This window comes from Haliotis cracherodii, unplaced genomic scaffold (genome assembly GCF_022045235.1).
Source record: "Haliotis cracherodii isolate W230 unplaced genomic scaffold, xgHalCrac1.p SCAF_9, whole genome shotgun sequence".
NCBI lineage: Eukaryota > Metazoa > Mollusca > Gastropoda > Lepetellida > Haliotidae > Haliotis > Haliotis cracherodii.
Genome location: NW_027266343.1, coordinates 22,249,710 through 22,268,797, shown reverse-complemented (window position 1 = coordinate 22,268,797; position 19,088 = coordinate 22,249,710). Strand labels below are relative to the sequence as shown.

At 42.4% G+C, this 19,088-nt stretch overlaps 2 protein-coding genes across 10 annotated transcripts in view; both read right to left on the bottom strand.

The window, feature by feature from the left end:
* Positions 1-2,052: 2,052 nt before the first annotated feature.
* Positions 2,053-6,788, bottom strand: LOC139452044 (uncharacterized). Its single transcript, XM_071233339.1, has 2 exons — positions 4,215-6,788; positions 2,053-4,071 (listed from the first exon to the last, which is right to left on the bottom strand). Exons 1-2 carry the CDS (start codon positions 4,306-4,308, stop codon positions 2,663-2,665), a joined length of 1,503 nt encoding a protein of 500 aa, XP_071089440.1. The 5' UTR covers positions 4,309-6,788; the 3' UTR covers positions 2,053-2,662.
* LOC139452043 (myoferlin-like) overlaps positions 6,786-19,088 on the bottom strand; it is a 182,977-nt gene continuing 170,674 nt past the window's right edge. For all 9 annotated transcript variants that reach the window (XM_071233332.1, XM_071233329.1, XM_071233335.1 and 6 more), the window contains 8 exons: positions 13,626-13,714; positions 13,094-13,237; positions 12,705-12,795; positions 11,780-11,879; positions 11,407-11,591; positions 10,148-10,257; positions 9,714-9,861; positions 6,786-7,630 (listed from right to left, as the gene is read on the bottom strand). In XM_071233332.1, the coding sequence (XP_071089433.1) occupies positions 7,598-7,630; positions 9,714-9,861; positions 10,148-10,257; positions 11,407-11,591; positions 11,780-11,879; positions 12,705-12,795; positions 13,094-13,237; positions 13,626-13,714 (900 nt within the window). In that variant the 3' untranslated portion in view covers positions 6,786-7,597. The remainder of the gene's footprint in view (positions 7,631-9,713; positions 9,862-10,147; positions 10,258-11,406; positions 11,592-11,779; positions 11,880-12,704; positions 12,796-13,093; positions 13,238-13,625; positions 13,715-19,088) is intronic.

Genomic DNA, 19,088 nt, shown 5'->3' with positions numbered 1-19,088 from the left:
AGCCAGCTCCACATCCAGATTCCCTGATGACAGCATTTTTATATTATGTTTTCCTTATATCAAAGAGACTCTATAATAATTATTATTCACTACTACCAGTTTAACTTTATACATTGTCCATCTAAGCCTTCATTATTTTTATTTTTACACGTTTGGGGTCCAAACTTTTTCAGACGGAGGGGAAGTTATCATGGTTAACATTTATACTAAGTTATCTTATAATAATTAGATCTACATCAAGTGCTTTTATGAGTTATCATGGTGTAATATTTATACACCATTTCATATAATTATAGTTAGCAAGTAATAATTATCATCAGGTAAAATGCATATATAAAATATCAGTAGTTTCAGTTATAGCTTTTTAGATGGTTGCTAGCCTAAGGTATCAAGATCCCATCTCCCAGACAAAGGATATTTATTTAAGTATATCTGTCATCACCTACCGGGGTATATTAGAATAACATTACTTCAATTAAGACTCATTAAGGATTAGCCCCCATACAAGCTCGTCTATAGTGCTTAAGGATTAGCCCCCATACAAGCTCGTCTATAGGGCATTAAGGATTAGCCCCACACAAGCTCATCTATAGTGACACCCTAATCTCTTTCAAAGCATCCAGTAAATATGTCAACAAGATTAGTGCCAGTCCAACAGGATTAACATGATTTAGTATTTCCCTCTGTCCAGCCATCCATTTAGCATAGGACACAACCAATCGTGTATCAACCAATCACATTCCTTTCTATTGTTCAAACTTTCATTAAATACATACTGTAGCCAAGTTCTAGCAGAGAAGGGGTTTGACTCTCTTACAAAGCAGACCTCTCTCCCACAGCCCAGAGTGTGTACCGACTCTCTGTGGCACCCTCAGTTATTATCTAAGCATAAATTGTAAATTGTTAATTGTTCTTGTAAATAAAATTGTGATTAGTCTCCTGTGACTCTGGCTCTTTGCTGACTAATTCCCCAAGAAAACCAGCACGTCATTTGGAAGGTATTGTTCACCTAGAACAGTTCCATGATACTTCTCTCAGAAATAGAGTTAGTTTCGCCTTCGCAGATGCATCTCTTGGCTTTAGGAGATCTACGGCAGAAAGCGGATCTAACTGCAACTGCCGAGTTGCGTCCCTCGGACACGTCAGAAACCTAGGATTGGGGGTTCGAATCCCGGTTCGCCCCGATTATGTTTCTAGGTTTGTCAGCACCATACCCGTGCTCTTGGGTTTTACCGAACTGGTAAACGTCTAAGACCTGCATCACTTCAGGCTTTCCTCCCATATTAAGCTCAAACGCCGAGATATAACTTGAATACTGTTAAAAGCGGCGTTAAACCTAACTCACTCACTCTAGAGTTAGCTTCGCCAGTGTGTCTGCATTTCCACGAATATCTTTGTGTGATGGGATCCAACACAGCTCCACCTGTGTGCACGCGTGGTACAGTCGTCTAAGGCGCCGCGATTCGCTGTGCAGAGTTGCATCGGTTGGGCTCGCCAAAAAACTATGTTTGTAGGTTGGAATCCCGGCTCGCCCCGATTATGTTTCTAGCTTTGTCAGCACCATACCCGTGCTCGTGCGTCTCACCGAAGTGGTATACGTCTGAGACCTGGATCACTTTGGGCTTTCCTCCCACATTAAGCTGGCACACGGTGATTTAACTGTAAACTGATTATAATTCATCTTCAGTTGTATCACAGAATAATAACTATTGATACAAAACACAACTACTAAATAAAGTGCTGCAACAACTCTGAATTGTTTCTGATGTTGACAACAGTACACACAGGAAAGAAGTGAGATTTTCTGGAGGCAAGATACTATTACCTCCACAACTAACTATGAATAGTTGACAGTGAAGAGGACTTCTGTTAAAATCAGAAGATTTTTTATAGTGTAATGACTGCCAGAAATCATGTATTATGAATATGTATTTACTGTTTTTGTAGTCATAAGAATTAATAGGTTCAGAATCAAGAAAGTAAATTTTGTTTCTCTGGATTACACTTGACCTAATTGCATCCTATTCAAGCACAACAAAAATACTGTTGTTTTTACAATTCTTTAATGAGTAGATATTATAAAGAGCAAGATGTATACATAACATAGTAGATAAATATGTTGACAGGAAACAAAAGAAAGATGACAAAGTTAGAGCAAAGTATGAATACCATCCAAGGTGGATGAAACAACCATTGCCCTCCGCTACATCTGGTAGCCTGTGGCATTCAGTAATACCTCATTATGACCAGGTCGGTATTGGTTGTCATAAGAGCAAGGTCTTTAGGTATAGATGATGTTGCTTGCCAGAGTAGCAAGATGTAAATCGGCCATGACCTGATTGCTAGGGACTGACCTGTCTATTTGTCACTGGACAAACTAAAGTTTCATTATTATCAAGTCAGGAAAGGAATAAATGGTCAGTCTGTATCATACAGACATCACTTTGTTGTGGGTAACAAACACATGGTAGGTATATTGATAAAACATTAGATGGTAAAGGTATTATTGTTCATATGATTCAGCTAAATATTCAGTACAAAATGATAGAAAGAATAAAACCCAGCCCCGACATATGATATGAATGCTGCAAAAATAAACATCTAGTAGTTCTTATGTGTGATTATCTTTTGTGCTTGCCACTTAGAAATACATTAATCGAGATTAACTGTTCTCAAAGCATCCATTAAACATGTTAGGCAGTTGAGGACAGTGAAAGAATAATGACCTACCATGCGTGGCACAGTTGTCAAAAGTGACCATAGCAAACATAGCATGAGTAAGGCAGTTGCAGACAGTCAAGATGGCAAACATACCCTCAGTAAGGCAGTTGCAGACAGTCAAGATGGCAAACATAGCATGAGTAAGGCAGTTGCTGACAGTCAAGATGGCAAACATAGCATGAGTAAGGCAGTTGCAGACAGTCAAGTTGGTAAACATGCCATGAGTAAGGCAGTTGCAGACAGTCAAGTTGGTAAACATAGCATGAGTAAGGCAGTTGCAGACAGTCAAGATTGCAAACATAGCATGAGTAAGGCAGTTGCAGACAGTCAAGATGGCAAACATACCCTCAGTAAGGCAGTTGCAGACAGTCAAGATGGCAAACATACCATGAGTAAGGCAGTTGCAGAGAGTCAAGTTGGTAAACATAGCATGAGTAAGGCAGTTGCAGACAGTCAAGATAGCAAACATACCATGAGTAAGGCAGTTGCAGACAGTCAAGATGGCAAACATACCATGAGTAAGGCAGTTGCAGACAGTCAAGTTGGCAAACATACCATGAGTAAGGCAGTTGCAGACAGTCAAGATGGCAAACATACCATGAGTAAGGCAGTTGCAGACAGTCAAGATGGCAAACATACCCTCAGTAAGGCAGTTGCAGACAGTCAAGATGGCAAACATACCATGAGTAAGGCAGTTGCAGACAGTCAAGATGGCAAACATACCCTCAGTAAGGCAGTTGCAGACAGTCAAGATTGCAAACATAGCATGAGTAAGGCAGTTGCAGACAGTCAAGTTGGTAAACATAGTATGAGTAAGGCAGTTGCAGACAGTCAAGATAGCAAACATAGCATGAGTAATGCAGTTGCAGACAGTCAAGTTGGCAAACATACCATGAGTAAGGCAGTTGCAGACAGCCAAGATAGCAAACATAGCATGAGTAAGGCAGTTGCAGACAGTCAAGATGGCAAACATACCATGAGTAAGGCAGTTGCAGACAGTCAAGATGGCAAACATACCCTCAGTAAGGCAGTTGCAGACAGTCAAGATGGCAAACATAGCATGAGTAAGGCAGTTGCAGACAGTCAAGTTGGTAAACATACCATGAGTAAGGCACTTGCAGACAGTCAAGATAGCAAACATAGCATGAGTAAGGCAGTTGCAGACAGTCAAGTTGGCAAACATAGCATGAGTAAGGCAGTTGCAGACAGTCAAGATAGCAAACATACCATGAGTAAGGCAGTTGCAGACAGTCAAGATTATGAAGCTGTATACCAGCCGTGTAACAGTTCTATGTGAAGGAGGAAGATAGCAAGGCAAGTGACATTGGTTGACGGATTTGCTGGTATCACCTGCATATATTAGAGCAGGTTTGATAGGCACTGAATCAATAGTCACATTCTGTACATGTTCTCCAGAGGAAACACAATAATCCTCACATTTCTCACATTTCTGGGTGCTGAGTTAAGCGAAATGTAGAACATTCTGTCAACACCAGTCCTGTATGATACCAGAGTTGTCAGAGAGATTACCAGTATCATGAGAAGCCTGCTACTGAGTTCTCCCCTGGCAAAGTTCGGTGACAGCATATCCAGCCAAACAGATTACTTTCAGGACAGTGAAGACAACAGTGCAAAGTGGAGCACATGTTGGAGACTTTGTTCACATTTAACCACATCATTTCAATAGTGTTTCATTAGATAAAGCAACTACCAGTAGTTTTGTTCTGAGAAAAACCGGGTCAAACAAACAAAGATATTGCACCAAATCGGGTAAATGCTAATCCATATGAAAATCAATTTGGTGAACCTGCTACAATCTGAACTTAATATCACTGACATTGCCACATTAATGGAGGACAATAGAACATTATGCTTCCTTAAAAAAACAATCTTTCACTAGAAAACACAATTTCTGGTACACAAAAAGTTAAGAAATACCAAGTTTTGTATGTTAAACATATGCAGCATCAGCAATTCATTTGGTTCCATTGATGTGTTGCAGTGTCCCAGAGTGTCAGTATTAGTCTAAGTACACTACTCAAACAAAGTTAAGGACAACACGATTCTTCATATTAGTAAAGTTAATCTTGTGGTCATAGTCTCCACAAGAGACACATGCAGATGCTTCTGAACCAACTGTAAGGAGTATTCTAAAGAAAAATGAGCAAGACATGAGATGTTCACATAACTACTTACAGATGTTGTTTGGGTAGAACTAGAAGTGAGAAGGTAACTACATTCTTCAGTGGCAGAGAACAAAAAGGCAGTTGTTATATCACTAGACCCTTATTCTGGAAGATGTCTACTCAACCACACTGAAATGAGCAGAGGAACATAGAGAGAGACAATGAAATATTGTAGTTTTGAGTGATGATGTCCTGCGACCTGCACCAGAAGGTATATAAACCAAGTAGATATATCTATACATTGTGACACATTGTGTTTCATACAGTGGTATTAACAATGTTAACAATTCAACTCTCCTTGAGGGTATTAGTCATGTCAGCACTGTCAAATATTGTTGGCATCTTTCCTGTTACCAGAAACTGTAACAGTACACTAAGAGTGTCCACAACTACGTGCTGCCGCAGGGAAGACAGAAACTGGGTGTAGTGCACTTCAAGTATGCCATACAGGTAACAAACAGTGTCAGTGACAACAACGAATTGATACTACAATAACCTGACTTACATTGCAAAGGAGAACGTATGTATACATATATATTGAGATTCACCAGCTATGCAGAAACAGACTTGGCACTGATGGTGACAACATTACAGATACCTGTAACACAAATACTGTCACAAGGATACACACGTAATATATCACATTGAGCAACACAATATATCTCTTAACTTATTTATAATCATTACATTAGTAAACCAAAGATAATGTCATCATTTGGTATTTATTAATAACAGATTTGATTGCCAATTTGCTTTTGTTACAATTGGTTGTTTACATGACAAATGTACAAACAGTACCCTCTACTATAATAATGCTGCAGATGAAGAGAGTTTTACTGAAGCATGTTGCAGAACCTGTCACATATACTGACAGGACTAGTGTGACTGTGTGTAGACAGAAGTAGTCCCACTCATCCATCCATTAATGTACATCAGTACCCGTGTTACACCCATCCTACAGCTGCAAGAGTTGCTACATCAGTACCTATGTTGCACCCATTCTACAGCTGCAAATGTTGCTACATCAGTACCCATGTTGCATCCATCCTACAGCTGCAAGAGTTGCTTCACACATCACAGTACCCATGTTACACCCATCCTACAGCTGCAAGTGTTGCTACATCAGTACCCATGTTACACCCATCCTACAGCTGCAAGAGTTGCTACATCAGTACCCATGTTACACCCATTCTACAGCTGCAAATGTTGCTACATCAGTACCCATGTTACACCCATCCTACAGCTGCAAGTGTTGCTACATCAGTACCCATGTTACACCCATTCTACAGCTGCAAATGTTGCTACATCAGTACCCATGTTACACCCATCCTACAGCTGCAAGAGATGCTACATCAGTACCCATGTTACACCCATCCTACAGCTGCAAGTGTTGCTACATCAGTACCCATGTTACACCCATCCTACAGCTGCAAGTGTTGCTACATCAGTACCCATGTAACACCCATCCTACAGCTGCAAGAGTTGCTTCACACATCACAGTACCCATGTTACACCCATCCTACAGCTGCAAGTGTTGCTACATCAGTACCCATGTTACACCTATCCTACAGCTGAATGTGTTGCTACATCAGTACCCATGTTACACCAATCCTACAGCTGCATGTGTTGCTACATCAGTACCCATGTTGCACCCATTCTACAGCTGCAAGTGTTGCTACATCAGTACCCATGTTACACCTATCCTACAGCTGCAAGAGATGCTACATCAGTGCCCATGTAACACCCATCCTATAGCTGCAAGTGTTGCTTTACACATCACAGTACCCATGTTGCACCAATCCTACAGCTGCAAGAGTTGCTACATCAGTACCCATGTTGCACCCATTCTACAGCTGCAAACGGTGCTACATTAGTACCCATGTTGCACCCTTCCTACAGCTGCAAGAGTTGCTACATCAGTACCCATGTTGCACCCATTCTACAGCTGCAAATGTTGCTACATCAGTACCCATGTTACACCCTTCCTACAGCTGCAAGAGTTGCTACATCAGTACCCATGTTGCACCCTTCCTACAGCTGCAAGAGTTGCTACATCAGTACCCATGTAACACCCATTCTACAGCTGCAAGTGTTGCTACATCAGTACCCATGTTACACCCATTCTACAGCTGCAAGTGTTGCTACATCAGTACCCATGTTACACCCATTCTACAGCTGCAAGAGTTGCTACATCAGTACCCATGTTACACCCTTCCTACAGCTGCAAGTGTTGCTACATCAGTACCCATGTTACACCCATTCTACAGCTGCAAATGTTGCTACATTAGTACCTATGTGACACCAATCCTACAGCTGCAAGTGTTGCTTCACACATCAAAGTACCCTGAGACACAAATCATTTTCAACACGTTGTCAACAAGACTAGAACTAACACTGGTCAAAAATGTCTCACAGCCAATATCCTTATCATACAACATTTAGTTATAAAGAAACAAGAGTTCATTGGTAATGGCTTTACCTATCTATATGTATGCAAAAATATTTTGTTGAAAGGACCCCTCTAACCACACAGTTTGATGAAAGGAATCTCTACACTGTACATGCAAGAGTAGGTATGTCCTGCCACTGTACTTACACTCCAGTGACTTACAGACTTTACAGCCTCAGAGCCAGCATCAAACAATATACACATCGGTGGCAGGTTTGGTGGCACAGCAGCAATCATCCGTTTAGTTGCCAACAATCTTCCTTGAAATCTCCCCCTGAAATACAATACATAAACACTACAGAAACAATAACCACAACTCCTACAGCTCCTGAAGAATAACAAGTGTATTCAGTTACTGCAAGGCGATATCTAAGTTCATCACAGCTTTTATCTGTAAACATGTAGACATTGGTGTCCTGTAAATGGGTATAAAATGTTGGTAAATGTCTCTCCAACAAGTGCCCGCTGTAATATTGATGGAAAATTGCTAAATCGGCGTAAAACCATATTCACTCAATCATTCATTCACTCCAACAAGTGAACATAAAGTATAGTTCACCATCTCTCTAAAAAGTTGAAAGTGGAGATTAGCGTCTCTCCGTTTAGTAGACATTCAGTAAAGTTAAGTGTTTCTCCAACAAGTCGACATTAATGAGCTCTCATGGGTGGATAAAAGTGTACTGTCTCTGACAAATGGACATCATGTGTAGTTTACTGCCATTCTTGCAGGAGGACAAAGCATAGAATTTCACTGTCTCTCTGACAAGGGGACACAGTGTGTTGTTTAGTATCAATCTGACAAGGGGACACAGTGTGTTGTTTCTTATCAATCTGACAAGGGGAAACAGTGTGTTGTTTATTATCCATCTTACAAGGTGAAACAGTGTGTTGTTTAGTTTCCATCTGACAAGGGGACACAGTGTGTTGTTTAGTATCAATCTGACAAGGGGACACAGTGTGTTGTTTCTTATCAATCTGACAAGGGGAAACAGTGTGTTGTTTATTATCCATCTTACAAGGTGAAACAGTGTGTTGTTTAGTTTCCATCTGACAAGGGGAAACAGTGTGTTGTTTAGTATCCATCTGACAAGGGGAAACAGTGTGTTGTTTATTATCCATCTTACAAGGGGAAACAGTGTGTTGTTTAGTATCCATCTGACAAGGGGAAACAGTGTGTTGTTTAGTTTCCATCTGACAAGGGGAAACAGTGTGTTGTTTAGTTTCCATCTGACAAGGGGAAACAGTGTGTTGTTTATTATCCATCTTACAAGGGGAAACAGTGTGTTGTTTAGTATCCATCTGACAAGGGGAAACAGTGTTGTTTTACTTATCCATGTTGCTGGTTATAGAACTTGTCCTGTAAATGACAATTATTGTAAAACACCAGTGTTTGGCCAGATGACACCTTTCACTTTGAAATAATTAAATTTTCGTTGTGTTCATTGAAATTCCTGTATTCTGATTAGCTGAATTGGTCACGTGTTATTGCATTCATTTCCCAATGAATGTAAAAAATTAAGCCACGCCCACCGAGGGGCACTATTTTTATTACTTCGGAATGTCGGGGAATCCCAATATTACAGCCGAGGGAATTCCCTTTCTGCTCACGTGTATCGTCATGCACAGGACATTTAGCGACTTTCATGCATATTCATTGCCCAAACAAACCTTTGAAACCGAAGGCCGAGAATGTATGAAACAGCAAACGTGCAGGCTCGATCGCCTGTTTTTTTTCTGCTCGCCTCGGTTCAACTTTCATGTCTTCGGGTTTCCTTTCTAACTAGCATTTTTCCAACTGTGTTTTACCGTAATCAGGGAAGTAATGTTTGAATCTGGCGGTAGCTGACCATGTAATTTGAAACAGCCGCCTTCTACCGGACATATTTCTTCCAGTTCGTTACAGTCTGACTGTTGCAGTTCTTTTCGCAACTTGTCTTAACTGACAGGTCCAATGAACATTGTTTTGATCCTGCTCTCCGTTGATTGGCTACTGACAGTGTGGGCGTGTCAATTTATGTGCATAAATTAAACAATCACCTGATTCATGTCACGCCACAGTATGTATTCCTACACCTGGAATGTTTATCAATCTCGTCATTTTTGTCTGTTTTGATATATACAACTGTTTTGGGTTAAACTATTGTAGATAAAACATGTTTTATGCTGTCGAATTTAATTATAAGCATTGACTGTGTATTTTTTTCGTTTCATTGAGGTATGAATCGAAAAACCAATGTGCAAACTTTTGTAAGAATCCGCGTACAGTCAATCCTTAAGTGAAGGTGACCGGTCATCTGACAAGTTACATCAAGGTGTAGCAATACTGAATGTGTGAGAAGACCTGGAGAAGTACGTACTGGGAAGGAGTAGACGAAGAGCACGACAAGGAGGATGAGGATGAGGATGACCAGGGAGCTGATGATGTACCACTTGTAGTTGCGCCAGATGATGTACTTCAGGGTCTTAAATGGACTTGTAAACCACATGAAGGAAGTTTCTGGCCGCCTGTAAAATACATATTTGTATTTCAGTAACCACTTTTATGCTATCACAACACTATTAATCACCTGTTTCTTACAGAACTCTTGTAATTTTCATTCAAAATCTGTTTCTGGAAACAATCATCCACTTGCCAACCAAATATTCAACAGTAAATACTTGTGGCAGTCCTATCACCTGTCATGATGATTTTAAGATTAGGATTATCTCTATTTTTGCAGGTACACATATTTACTGTCCTGTGGAAGGAATCTGTGTCAGCTGAATTTATATGCCTGAAGTAGTATCTCACTTTGGAGGGTCCAGATGTGGGTGCATGTTGGGCTCCTCCTGTCCGAGACCAGATTCTTTCTCTGCTGCCTCCTCAGCTGTCAGTAACTCCAGCTCCATTTCAATTTTTCCCTGTGACAAAAACATACCTTTGTAAAAAAACACACCACCAGTTGCTTCCCTTAAAAATAAATTCAATGTATAAATGCATTATTCAAAGAGACACTGATTGAAGTTCAATCTTCATATTGAACATGTCAAAGTTATATACAAATTTTATACATAGTCTTTAGATATATACATATGAAGTGTGCTCCAATCATATGCAAATGAGTCATGTCACATGTGGGGGTTCACAGGCAGGTTCCCGCCATACAGTAGTGACTGTGTCCACATTGTGCATAGATGCAGTCAGGTCTCCTCCACCTCAAAGAAGCCACTAAATGTCAAATAAAGGCTAGGGGACGGCTTTCCATATCTGAGGAAGGATTGACCAATGTTTTTTCTGCTATGTTGTTGGGGGATGTGGAAGATGTTGCAAACATTCCATTTTATTCCAGACATATCTGATTTGTGACAGATCAGGGGATCGTGCAGGCCAGGGTAACACCCTAACATTGTATTGAATCGATACTGTTGATCAGCTCCTGCAACTTATGGTACAGAGTTATTGGGCTGGAAGGTCACTCAAGGGCTGTTCTGTTACAAAAATTGTTAAATCTCATCCCGGCATCTCCCAGCATTCAAATTCGCATGATCACAAACATCAAAGTCCTCCGTATTGCCATTACTCCACCACAGGTCATCACACAATAACCTCCACAGTGATCGCCTTGGCAAGAACATATGGCGCAATGTAACTTTCACCTTGATGCCTGTAAACATTTCCTGCCAGTGGCTGAGTGAAGAAGGAAACATGACTAATTAGTAATGAGGACCATTCTCCACTGATGTGCTGTCTGCAACACTGGAGACATCAATGTTGTTGTTTTGAAGTCAGGATGGGCCTGCTGGGTGGGCAACATACCGCAAAGTACCAGATTCAAGCAATCTCTCCACAATATTTATTGCAAAACCAGCAAGCTTTTACAAAAACATTTTCCCTGGTTCAAATCCACAATTTCATATAAAAGTTTGTAAGTGAAAATAAGTCCACTAACTGAGCCTTTGAGTGTGTATGATCAGCTGGTCTCAAGACAAATAACAAAACACAAGTCTCATAATCTGTAAATAATTTACAATACACCTGTAATCCTATGGTTGACATGATGACAAACTGACCGTTAGCACTCGCTCTCCACTCTCGTCACTATAACATGGCCAAAAGCCACGGAGTCTCCGACACTCAAACAGGGACACAGACTTCACTGCGTTAGTGTTGTTCATATCAGGGATGGTTTTCAGGGAACAAGAGGAAGCCTTCTTTGCTGGCCTTGGGATTGAGTTCAGATTGACATCCAAAGTTCCTGTGTTTGATAAAACTAGTTGTTAGATATGTTGAAGCAAACAATGACTGAACAAATGACATTTTACATGGCCTCTGATTCAAGTCAATCACAACCAAAATATAGCCTTTCATGACATGAGCAAGCAGCAATTGGAGGACAAGTCACAGCCAGGACAAAAGTTATAATTAAGGGAGCAAAACGCTTACCAAGGAAGTCATCAGCGGAGAACTTGTCGTTATCCCATATCTGACACGAGAGCATTGGGGACAGATGAAGTTCAGTTTCATCCAGACTCCAGAAGTGTTCCTGCATTGAAAGATCCAGTAGAGTTGTAAAGAAGACTGCCGGTACAAGAGCATCATCTCCCTGTCACATCTGTATTTCAATGTACCTTACACCATCTGTATGTCCATGCACCTTACAACATCTGTATGTCCATGTGCCTTACAACATCTGTATGTCCATGTTCCTTACACCAGCTGTATGTCCATGTTCCTTACACCAGCTGTATGCCCATGTACCTTACAACATCTGTATGTCCATATACCTTACACCAACTGTATGTCCATATACCTTACACCATCTGTATGTCCATGTACCTTACACCAGCTGTATGTCCATATACCTTACACCAACTGTATGTCCATATACCTTACACCAGCTGCATGTCCATGCACCTTACACCAGCTGTATGTCCATGTGCCTTACATCATCTGTATGTCCATGTGCCTTACACCAGCTGTATGTCCATGTGCCTTACACCATCTGTATGTCCATGTGCCTTAAACCAGCTGTATGTCCATGTACCTTACACCAGCTGTATGTCCATGTGCCTTACACCATCTGTATGTTCATGTGCCTTACACCATCTGTATGTTCATGTGCCTTACACCAGCTGTATGTCCATATACCTTACACCATCTGTATGTCCATACACCTTACACCAGCTGTATGTCCATGTACCTTACACCATCTGTATGTTCATGTGCCTTACACCAGCTGTATGTCCATATACCTTACACCATCTGTATGTCCGTGTGCCTTATACCATATACCATCTATATGTCCATGTACCTTACACCAGCTGTATGTCCATTGGGTAAGACTGCAGCAGTCTGTGAACAGACTCACCTTCCTACGCACCACCATCGTCTGCTCAGCGGGCAAGTACTCAAATGGGAAGACAAATCTCCAGTTGAAGTTGCCTGTTCCATCCAAAGACCTATAAATTTCATTACAAATGCTTTACAATGTCATAAATGTCATTATATAAAGAAAGTAACGTAGTCATATTCACAAACATAAATACAGGGAAAATGTTCCTGTTAATCCGGAGACTTCTGTTTTGTACAAACTGTCAAGGTAAAAAAAATGATCATAACAAGCTGTTGATGTCAAGTTAAATACTTGGAATGTATCCCCATTTTACAGTAGGTCATAGCGTGTAGAGACCGAGTATACACAGCGCGACAAGGAGGTGAGACGGATTTAACCTCGTGCACAAGTGATGTTAGTCCCACCTGTAATGGACATCTGTCTCCTGCTTTTCGTCTATCCCCTGCAGCCAGCCCACCACATAGATATCACTCATCTTCTCCCCAGTGATGGACTCCTCCTCCAGCACAACATCCACTGTGTTCCAGACGATGATCTTCAGGACATACCTGGAACAGATGTTTACCCATATATACACACAGAGTCAGGGCATACCTGTAACAGATGTTCACTCTCACACACACACACACACACACACACACACACACACACACACACACACACACACACACACACACACACACACACACACACACACACACACACACACACACACACACACACACACACACACACACACACACACACACACACACACACACACACACACACACACACAATGTACCTGTAACATAGGTTTACCCATATGCACACATAGTTCATCTTTCATACAGACATGAAATATACACACAGCTACAGCATTGCTATATAGCAGAATTGAAGAACAGTATATAAACAATATAGTCAAGAAACACTTGACAGCTGCTGTTTTCATACCCTTTTGGTTTTCTGGGAGTCACATCAAAGGGTGGCCCTGGTTCCCCCAGTGACTTGGGGAATATATCTACAAACATCTGCAGCTTGCCCTGAAAGTAAACATTGTCACATAGAGATGGGTTGTATGTAAGAAGGCTTCATGTTGATTCAATCTATGTGGACATAGGTAAGTGAAACACAAGAACAGTAAAGGTTCCAGGCTGTGTAACAGCATTACTGCAATCTGTGATATACCTGACTGTACATTCACTCGCAAGATGTTGTGTGTCTCTCAGTGTGTGTGTGAGTGTGTGGATGGTGTGTCTGTCTGTCTGCCTGCTAGGACTATTCCAGCAATGTCAGTAATACAAGAGATTGGCTTCACACACTGTACCCATGTCAAGAATTATATATGTATTTGTATACTTATCCTGCCTTACTCCTTAATGCATTCAAAGCTTGTTCTTGACAGAAAGCAGAGCTGTGTGAGGTCTTACTGAAGAAGTTGTTGGAACCCAGCTTCCACATGAGCACAGTAGGGATCATCATATTACTGCTAGATTGTGGGGAGGCAGCTCTGCCACAGGTGGGCCACTTTAGATGAAGTAATGCAAGATAAGTATACAAACATACAAAATATCTAGGATTTTACGAATTTTTTACTTATCCTGCATTACTCCTTAATGCATTCACTGCTTACCTTGTGTCAAAAAAACTGGGACAGCGTACCGACGATGGTCCTTGGGTGAATAGCTCTTGCGTGAATGGCTCTGTTCCGTAATCCCACTTTTACATCCCGCCGTCACTGTCCCTGTGACCTCACGTGACCAAAGGTCAACTCTTCACATTACTGCCTGTCGCGACATAGCTAGGACGTTTCCAGCGGAGCTCTCGTTTTTTTATTTATTTAGACCTTCAAATTCGTCTACCTTTCTAAAATTCTTCAGCGATGGGTGATGTATTCTTTTCATATTACTTTCAACATGTTGTGAAGTTGTATTTGATGTTTTGAGGCGGAAAAAAAGACGTGATAAAATAGATACTATTTGGACACATCCTAGGTCGATTCCGATTGACCCTATGATGTCAGATATGATTAGATCTTTGGATGAGGACTTCTCCAGGCTCACACTTACGCTGTCATTCAGACCTCCCAGGTTTAGGAAAGATGAATTTCCTATTCATGGCTTTGAGGCAGCAAACCAGGCACATAGTTTGGATGAGGATATACAGAGAATGACAGGCTCGTCAAGGCCTACCACTCTTAAGGTTCAGGATATCAGAGTTGCGTTTATTGAAACAGAAATCCGAAGGGTATTAAAACCTTTATCAGGTTTCCAGTTATGCTAGGGATGAAACAGCACTCAAGGCTTTGGAGCATGTTTCTCAAAATTTGTCCCAGGGATCAGGCAAGTCAGGCAACTACAGGCCTAGACGTGAGTCGCTTAAGGAAAGACAGGTGCAAGATTCTTTTCATGGCAAAGGGCGTGGTAGAGGGAAATCCCAGGGTTCTTATCAATCCCGACGTGGTAAATACCACAGTAAGGGAGGTGATAGGAGGGGCAACCATTGAAATGTTAGACAGTCATGACTGGGATCTCCTACCCCCAGTCGTCCCAATTGTCGATACCCCCGTATGTGGGAGACTGAATCGGTTTTGGAAGAACTGGAGCATCCTCAGGGACGATTATGTTCTCAACATTCTACGCCAGGGTTACCAACTAGACATAGAGGTTTTTCCTCCGTTGACCACGGCACCCATTCCGGGGAATTATCCAAGGAAGCAACATGTCCTTTTAAAGGCCAACATGCATATCTGCACACACCGATTGATCCCATAGATTGCAGATTCCTCAGGTTCCAGTTCAATGGGGTCCACTACCAGTGGGCAGACCTCCCATTTGGCATTTCAGTGGCCCCGTGGCTATTTACATGAATAATGAAGCCCATAACTGTGTTTCTACAGCTGAGGAACATTTGGTTCCAGTCGTACATAGACAACGTTAGTATGCCACCGGGAATTCACCACAAGACTACTATATCAACTGGGTTGGATAGTCAACGAGGCGAAATCGGAGTTAACTCAATCATTTCGACTCCCGTTCATAGGAGGACTATTTTAAACAGATCAGAACCTCCTGTCGGTCCCCAGGGACAGATGGCACAAGATTTTACGCCTCCTGTCACCTGCTCTTTGTCAACCACGCACACTTCACCAATGGCAAGTGTTGCTAGGGTTACTCACCTCAGCCCAGGACCTAACCAACAGAGGCCGATTACAGTTATGCCCAATACAACAATTCCTAAATCCCTACATCAGGAGTCAGGATCCACTCAGGGCCATCATGCTAACAACGCATTTGAGACCTTATCTCCGTTTGTGGACGATAGAGTCGAATGTCTTATGAGGAATCTATTTATCAGGGTTGTCCCCAAATCTACACCTATTCGCAGACGCCTCCCTTCAGGGGTGGGGTGCTCATCTACAAGACCAGACAGTCTCAGGGCTATGGTCGAGCGCTCATCGGAAATGGCACATAAACAATCTGGAGTTGGAAGCCGTAATTCTAGCCATATCCCATTGGCAGAATCAACTACAATCATCCCAACTCTCCATATCCACAGACAACAGCACTGTGGTGTGGTGCCTGCGCAATCAGGGAACAACACACTCCAACTAGCTATTTCAACAGACATTCAGGTTTTTCCATCTAGTGGATCGGCTGCAACTACAGTTCATAGTTCAGCACATCCCAGGATGTCGAAACATTCTGGCCGATGCTCTATCACGCCCAGACAGGGTAGCACCCACCGCGTGGAAACTTCACACAGAAGCATTCCAAATATTGGTTCGGAAGTTCGGGCAACCAAACATCGACCTGTTTGCAACTTGCCCAAACCACCAACTTTTGACAGATGTCTCCCCGTTACCAGATCCGAGGGCTTGGGCGGTGGATGCATTCAGCATTCCTTGGGAAGGACTAAAGGCGTATGCATTTCCGCCACCAGTTCTACTTCCCAGGGTAATACAAAAGATCCAAGAGATAAGACAGCACTTGCTCTGACTTTGGTCGCGCCCTGGTGGCCAGCGAGAGGGTGGTTCGTCGAGCTCAGAAAGCTAGCAGGAAACGATCCACTACCCCTTCCACAGTGGTCCAACCTACTTATCCACCCTCACAGCAAATTGCCTCATCCAACACCGGACAAATTTCATCTGCACGGTTGGTTGGTTCGTCTTAAAAAGTGCAAAAGGCTATTCGGCTCGGGCAGCAAAAGCTATAACCTTAGCTCATCGTCCCTCTACTAGAGCCGTTTACGATGATAAGTGGCGATCGTTTGAAACTTTTTGCAAGGCAAAAGGTCAAGATCCTACTACGGCATCAGCTCAGTTTTTAGCTGAATACCTCCTACATCTGTGTACCCAGAGACACTTGAAAGGTAGCACCATACTTGGTTGCACTTAACTCAGTGTTGGCCGTTCTGGATAATCGTAAGATTACTAAGATCCCAGAACTACAGGCCTTATTATACTCTCATTCAGGCTTGAGGATCAGAAGACCAAGTTCCGCCCACCTGCGTGGGATCTGAACGTGGTTCTTCGAGGTTTGCGAGGGCCCCCATTTTGAGCCCCTCAATGCATCCTCCTTTTATGACCTCACCAAGAAAACAATGTTTCTCTTGGCATAAGCCACAGCGGCATGGGGGAGCGAATTACATGCAATCGACATCACCCGGGTTCGTTTTGAGCATGGGACGCACGGAGCGGTACATCTAGGGTTGTGCTTGGATTTTATTGCCAAAAATGAATTACCAGGCCAACCTGATCGTTCCTTCACCATTCCACCAATCTCGACGATTGTGGGCAGTGAGGATGAGGGTGAACTTCTATTATGTCCGGTACGGGCACGGAGAATTATCATCCGCCGCTCCAAGACTAGGCGTGGTTTGAGGAAGCGGTTATCTATACCCGTATCTACTACATCCACAACCGAGGTCAGTCGCAACACCATATCCTTATGATTACGTGCAGTCATCCTTCAGGCCTATTCGATCGCCAATTTGGATCCACCAAGAACGAATAATGCTCATGAGATCAGGGCATTAGCCTCTACCATGGCCTTACACAGCAATCGTACTATCAAGACAATCATGGAAGGATGTTTTTGGAGGTCTGACACAGTTTTCGCTAGTCATTATCTTCGCGATGTGACTCTCGAGAACATTGAAGGTGTACAGAGTTTTGGGCCGTTGGTTGTAGCTCAGCAAGTTACCAACCCTCGACGCAAATAATGTACGCACCCTATACAGAGCCTTTTCCTGTTCGGTGTAATCGATCAGATTTCGCCAGGGGAAGACAAGTTATTGTCATCAGGGCTATAATTATATAGTAAGTAAAGATTTGGCTGAGCAGCTCGTTGTCTTTATTACAAAAATGTATAGGGAACTATTCTTTAATTCCCATGTGCAATTGTTTGCCACATTGTAATACCCTACCGTATAGGCGTTTTCTCTCAACTTTTCCGCTTAACGGTTTACTGAACAATCTGTGTCATGTTGTCGGGGTGTGAATTATTGAGCTTTCTGTATTGTGAGGATTTCCCACCTCCATACCGTCCGATACAGATGCATTAAGGAGTAATGCAGGATAAGTAAAAAATTTAAGGCCCACCCGTCGCAGACTTGCCTCCCCACTTTGGCTTCGGAAACCTCCAAAGTATGTTTTTTAAGCTCGGGTGACAGGCAGTGATGTGAAGAATTGACCTTTGGTCACGTGAGGTCACAGGAACAGCGACGGCGGGATTTAAAAGTGGGATTACGGAACAGAGCCATTCACCCAAGGACCATCGCCGGTACGCTGTCCCAGTTTTTTTGTCGCAAGGTAAGCAGTGAATGCATTAAGGAGTAATGCAGGATAAGTATACAAATGTAAAAAATATTTAGATTTTACTAAGATTTTTTAACTTATCCTGCATTTCTCTTTAATGCATCTGCATTGGACAGTACTGCAGAGGGCATACCTTCAGATGCGGTCCTCAGTGACATAAACTCTCCAGTAGTTCACGGCAGTCGCTGAGTGTATCACTTGCGCAGATCTGGAACTACTGCGATCAATCCAGTCCGTGGACTGTCCGAGAGTATGAGGCTGTCGAGGTAAAAAGCAGCAAGAGAAATTAGTGTGCGCTAATGTATTATGAAGCCAAACTGCTGGTTAGCAGAATAACGCCCCTGTCAGGGTGCGAACACTGCGCAGGTTGGGTAAGGCTGGCTCTGGACAGTAGGAGCTTCTTAATGGCAACGAGGATTGGTGAGCCAATGCATGCAGCACGTAACCTTCTAGTCTGGGGTGACACCGGACAGATCAAAAGGTTGGGATTCGGGACCTTGGAGAAGCACCAAAGCTGCAGATGACTACTATGTCTTCTAAGGCGACATCTCGGAAGTAGCGGCTGGAAAAAACTGTGTCCAAGAAACAGAAGCAACCTA

Coding starts and splice junctions, on each gene's coding strand:
- LOC139452044 (XM_071233339.1), bottom strand. CDS start 4,308: ATGCTGTCACCGAACTTTGCCAGGGGAGAACTCAGTAGCAGGCTTCTC. Junction 4,072..4,214: donor TCTGGTATCATACAGGACTG/GTGTTGACAGAA, acceptor TAATATATGCAG/GTGATACCAGCAAATCCGTC.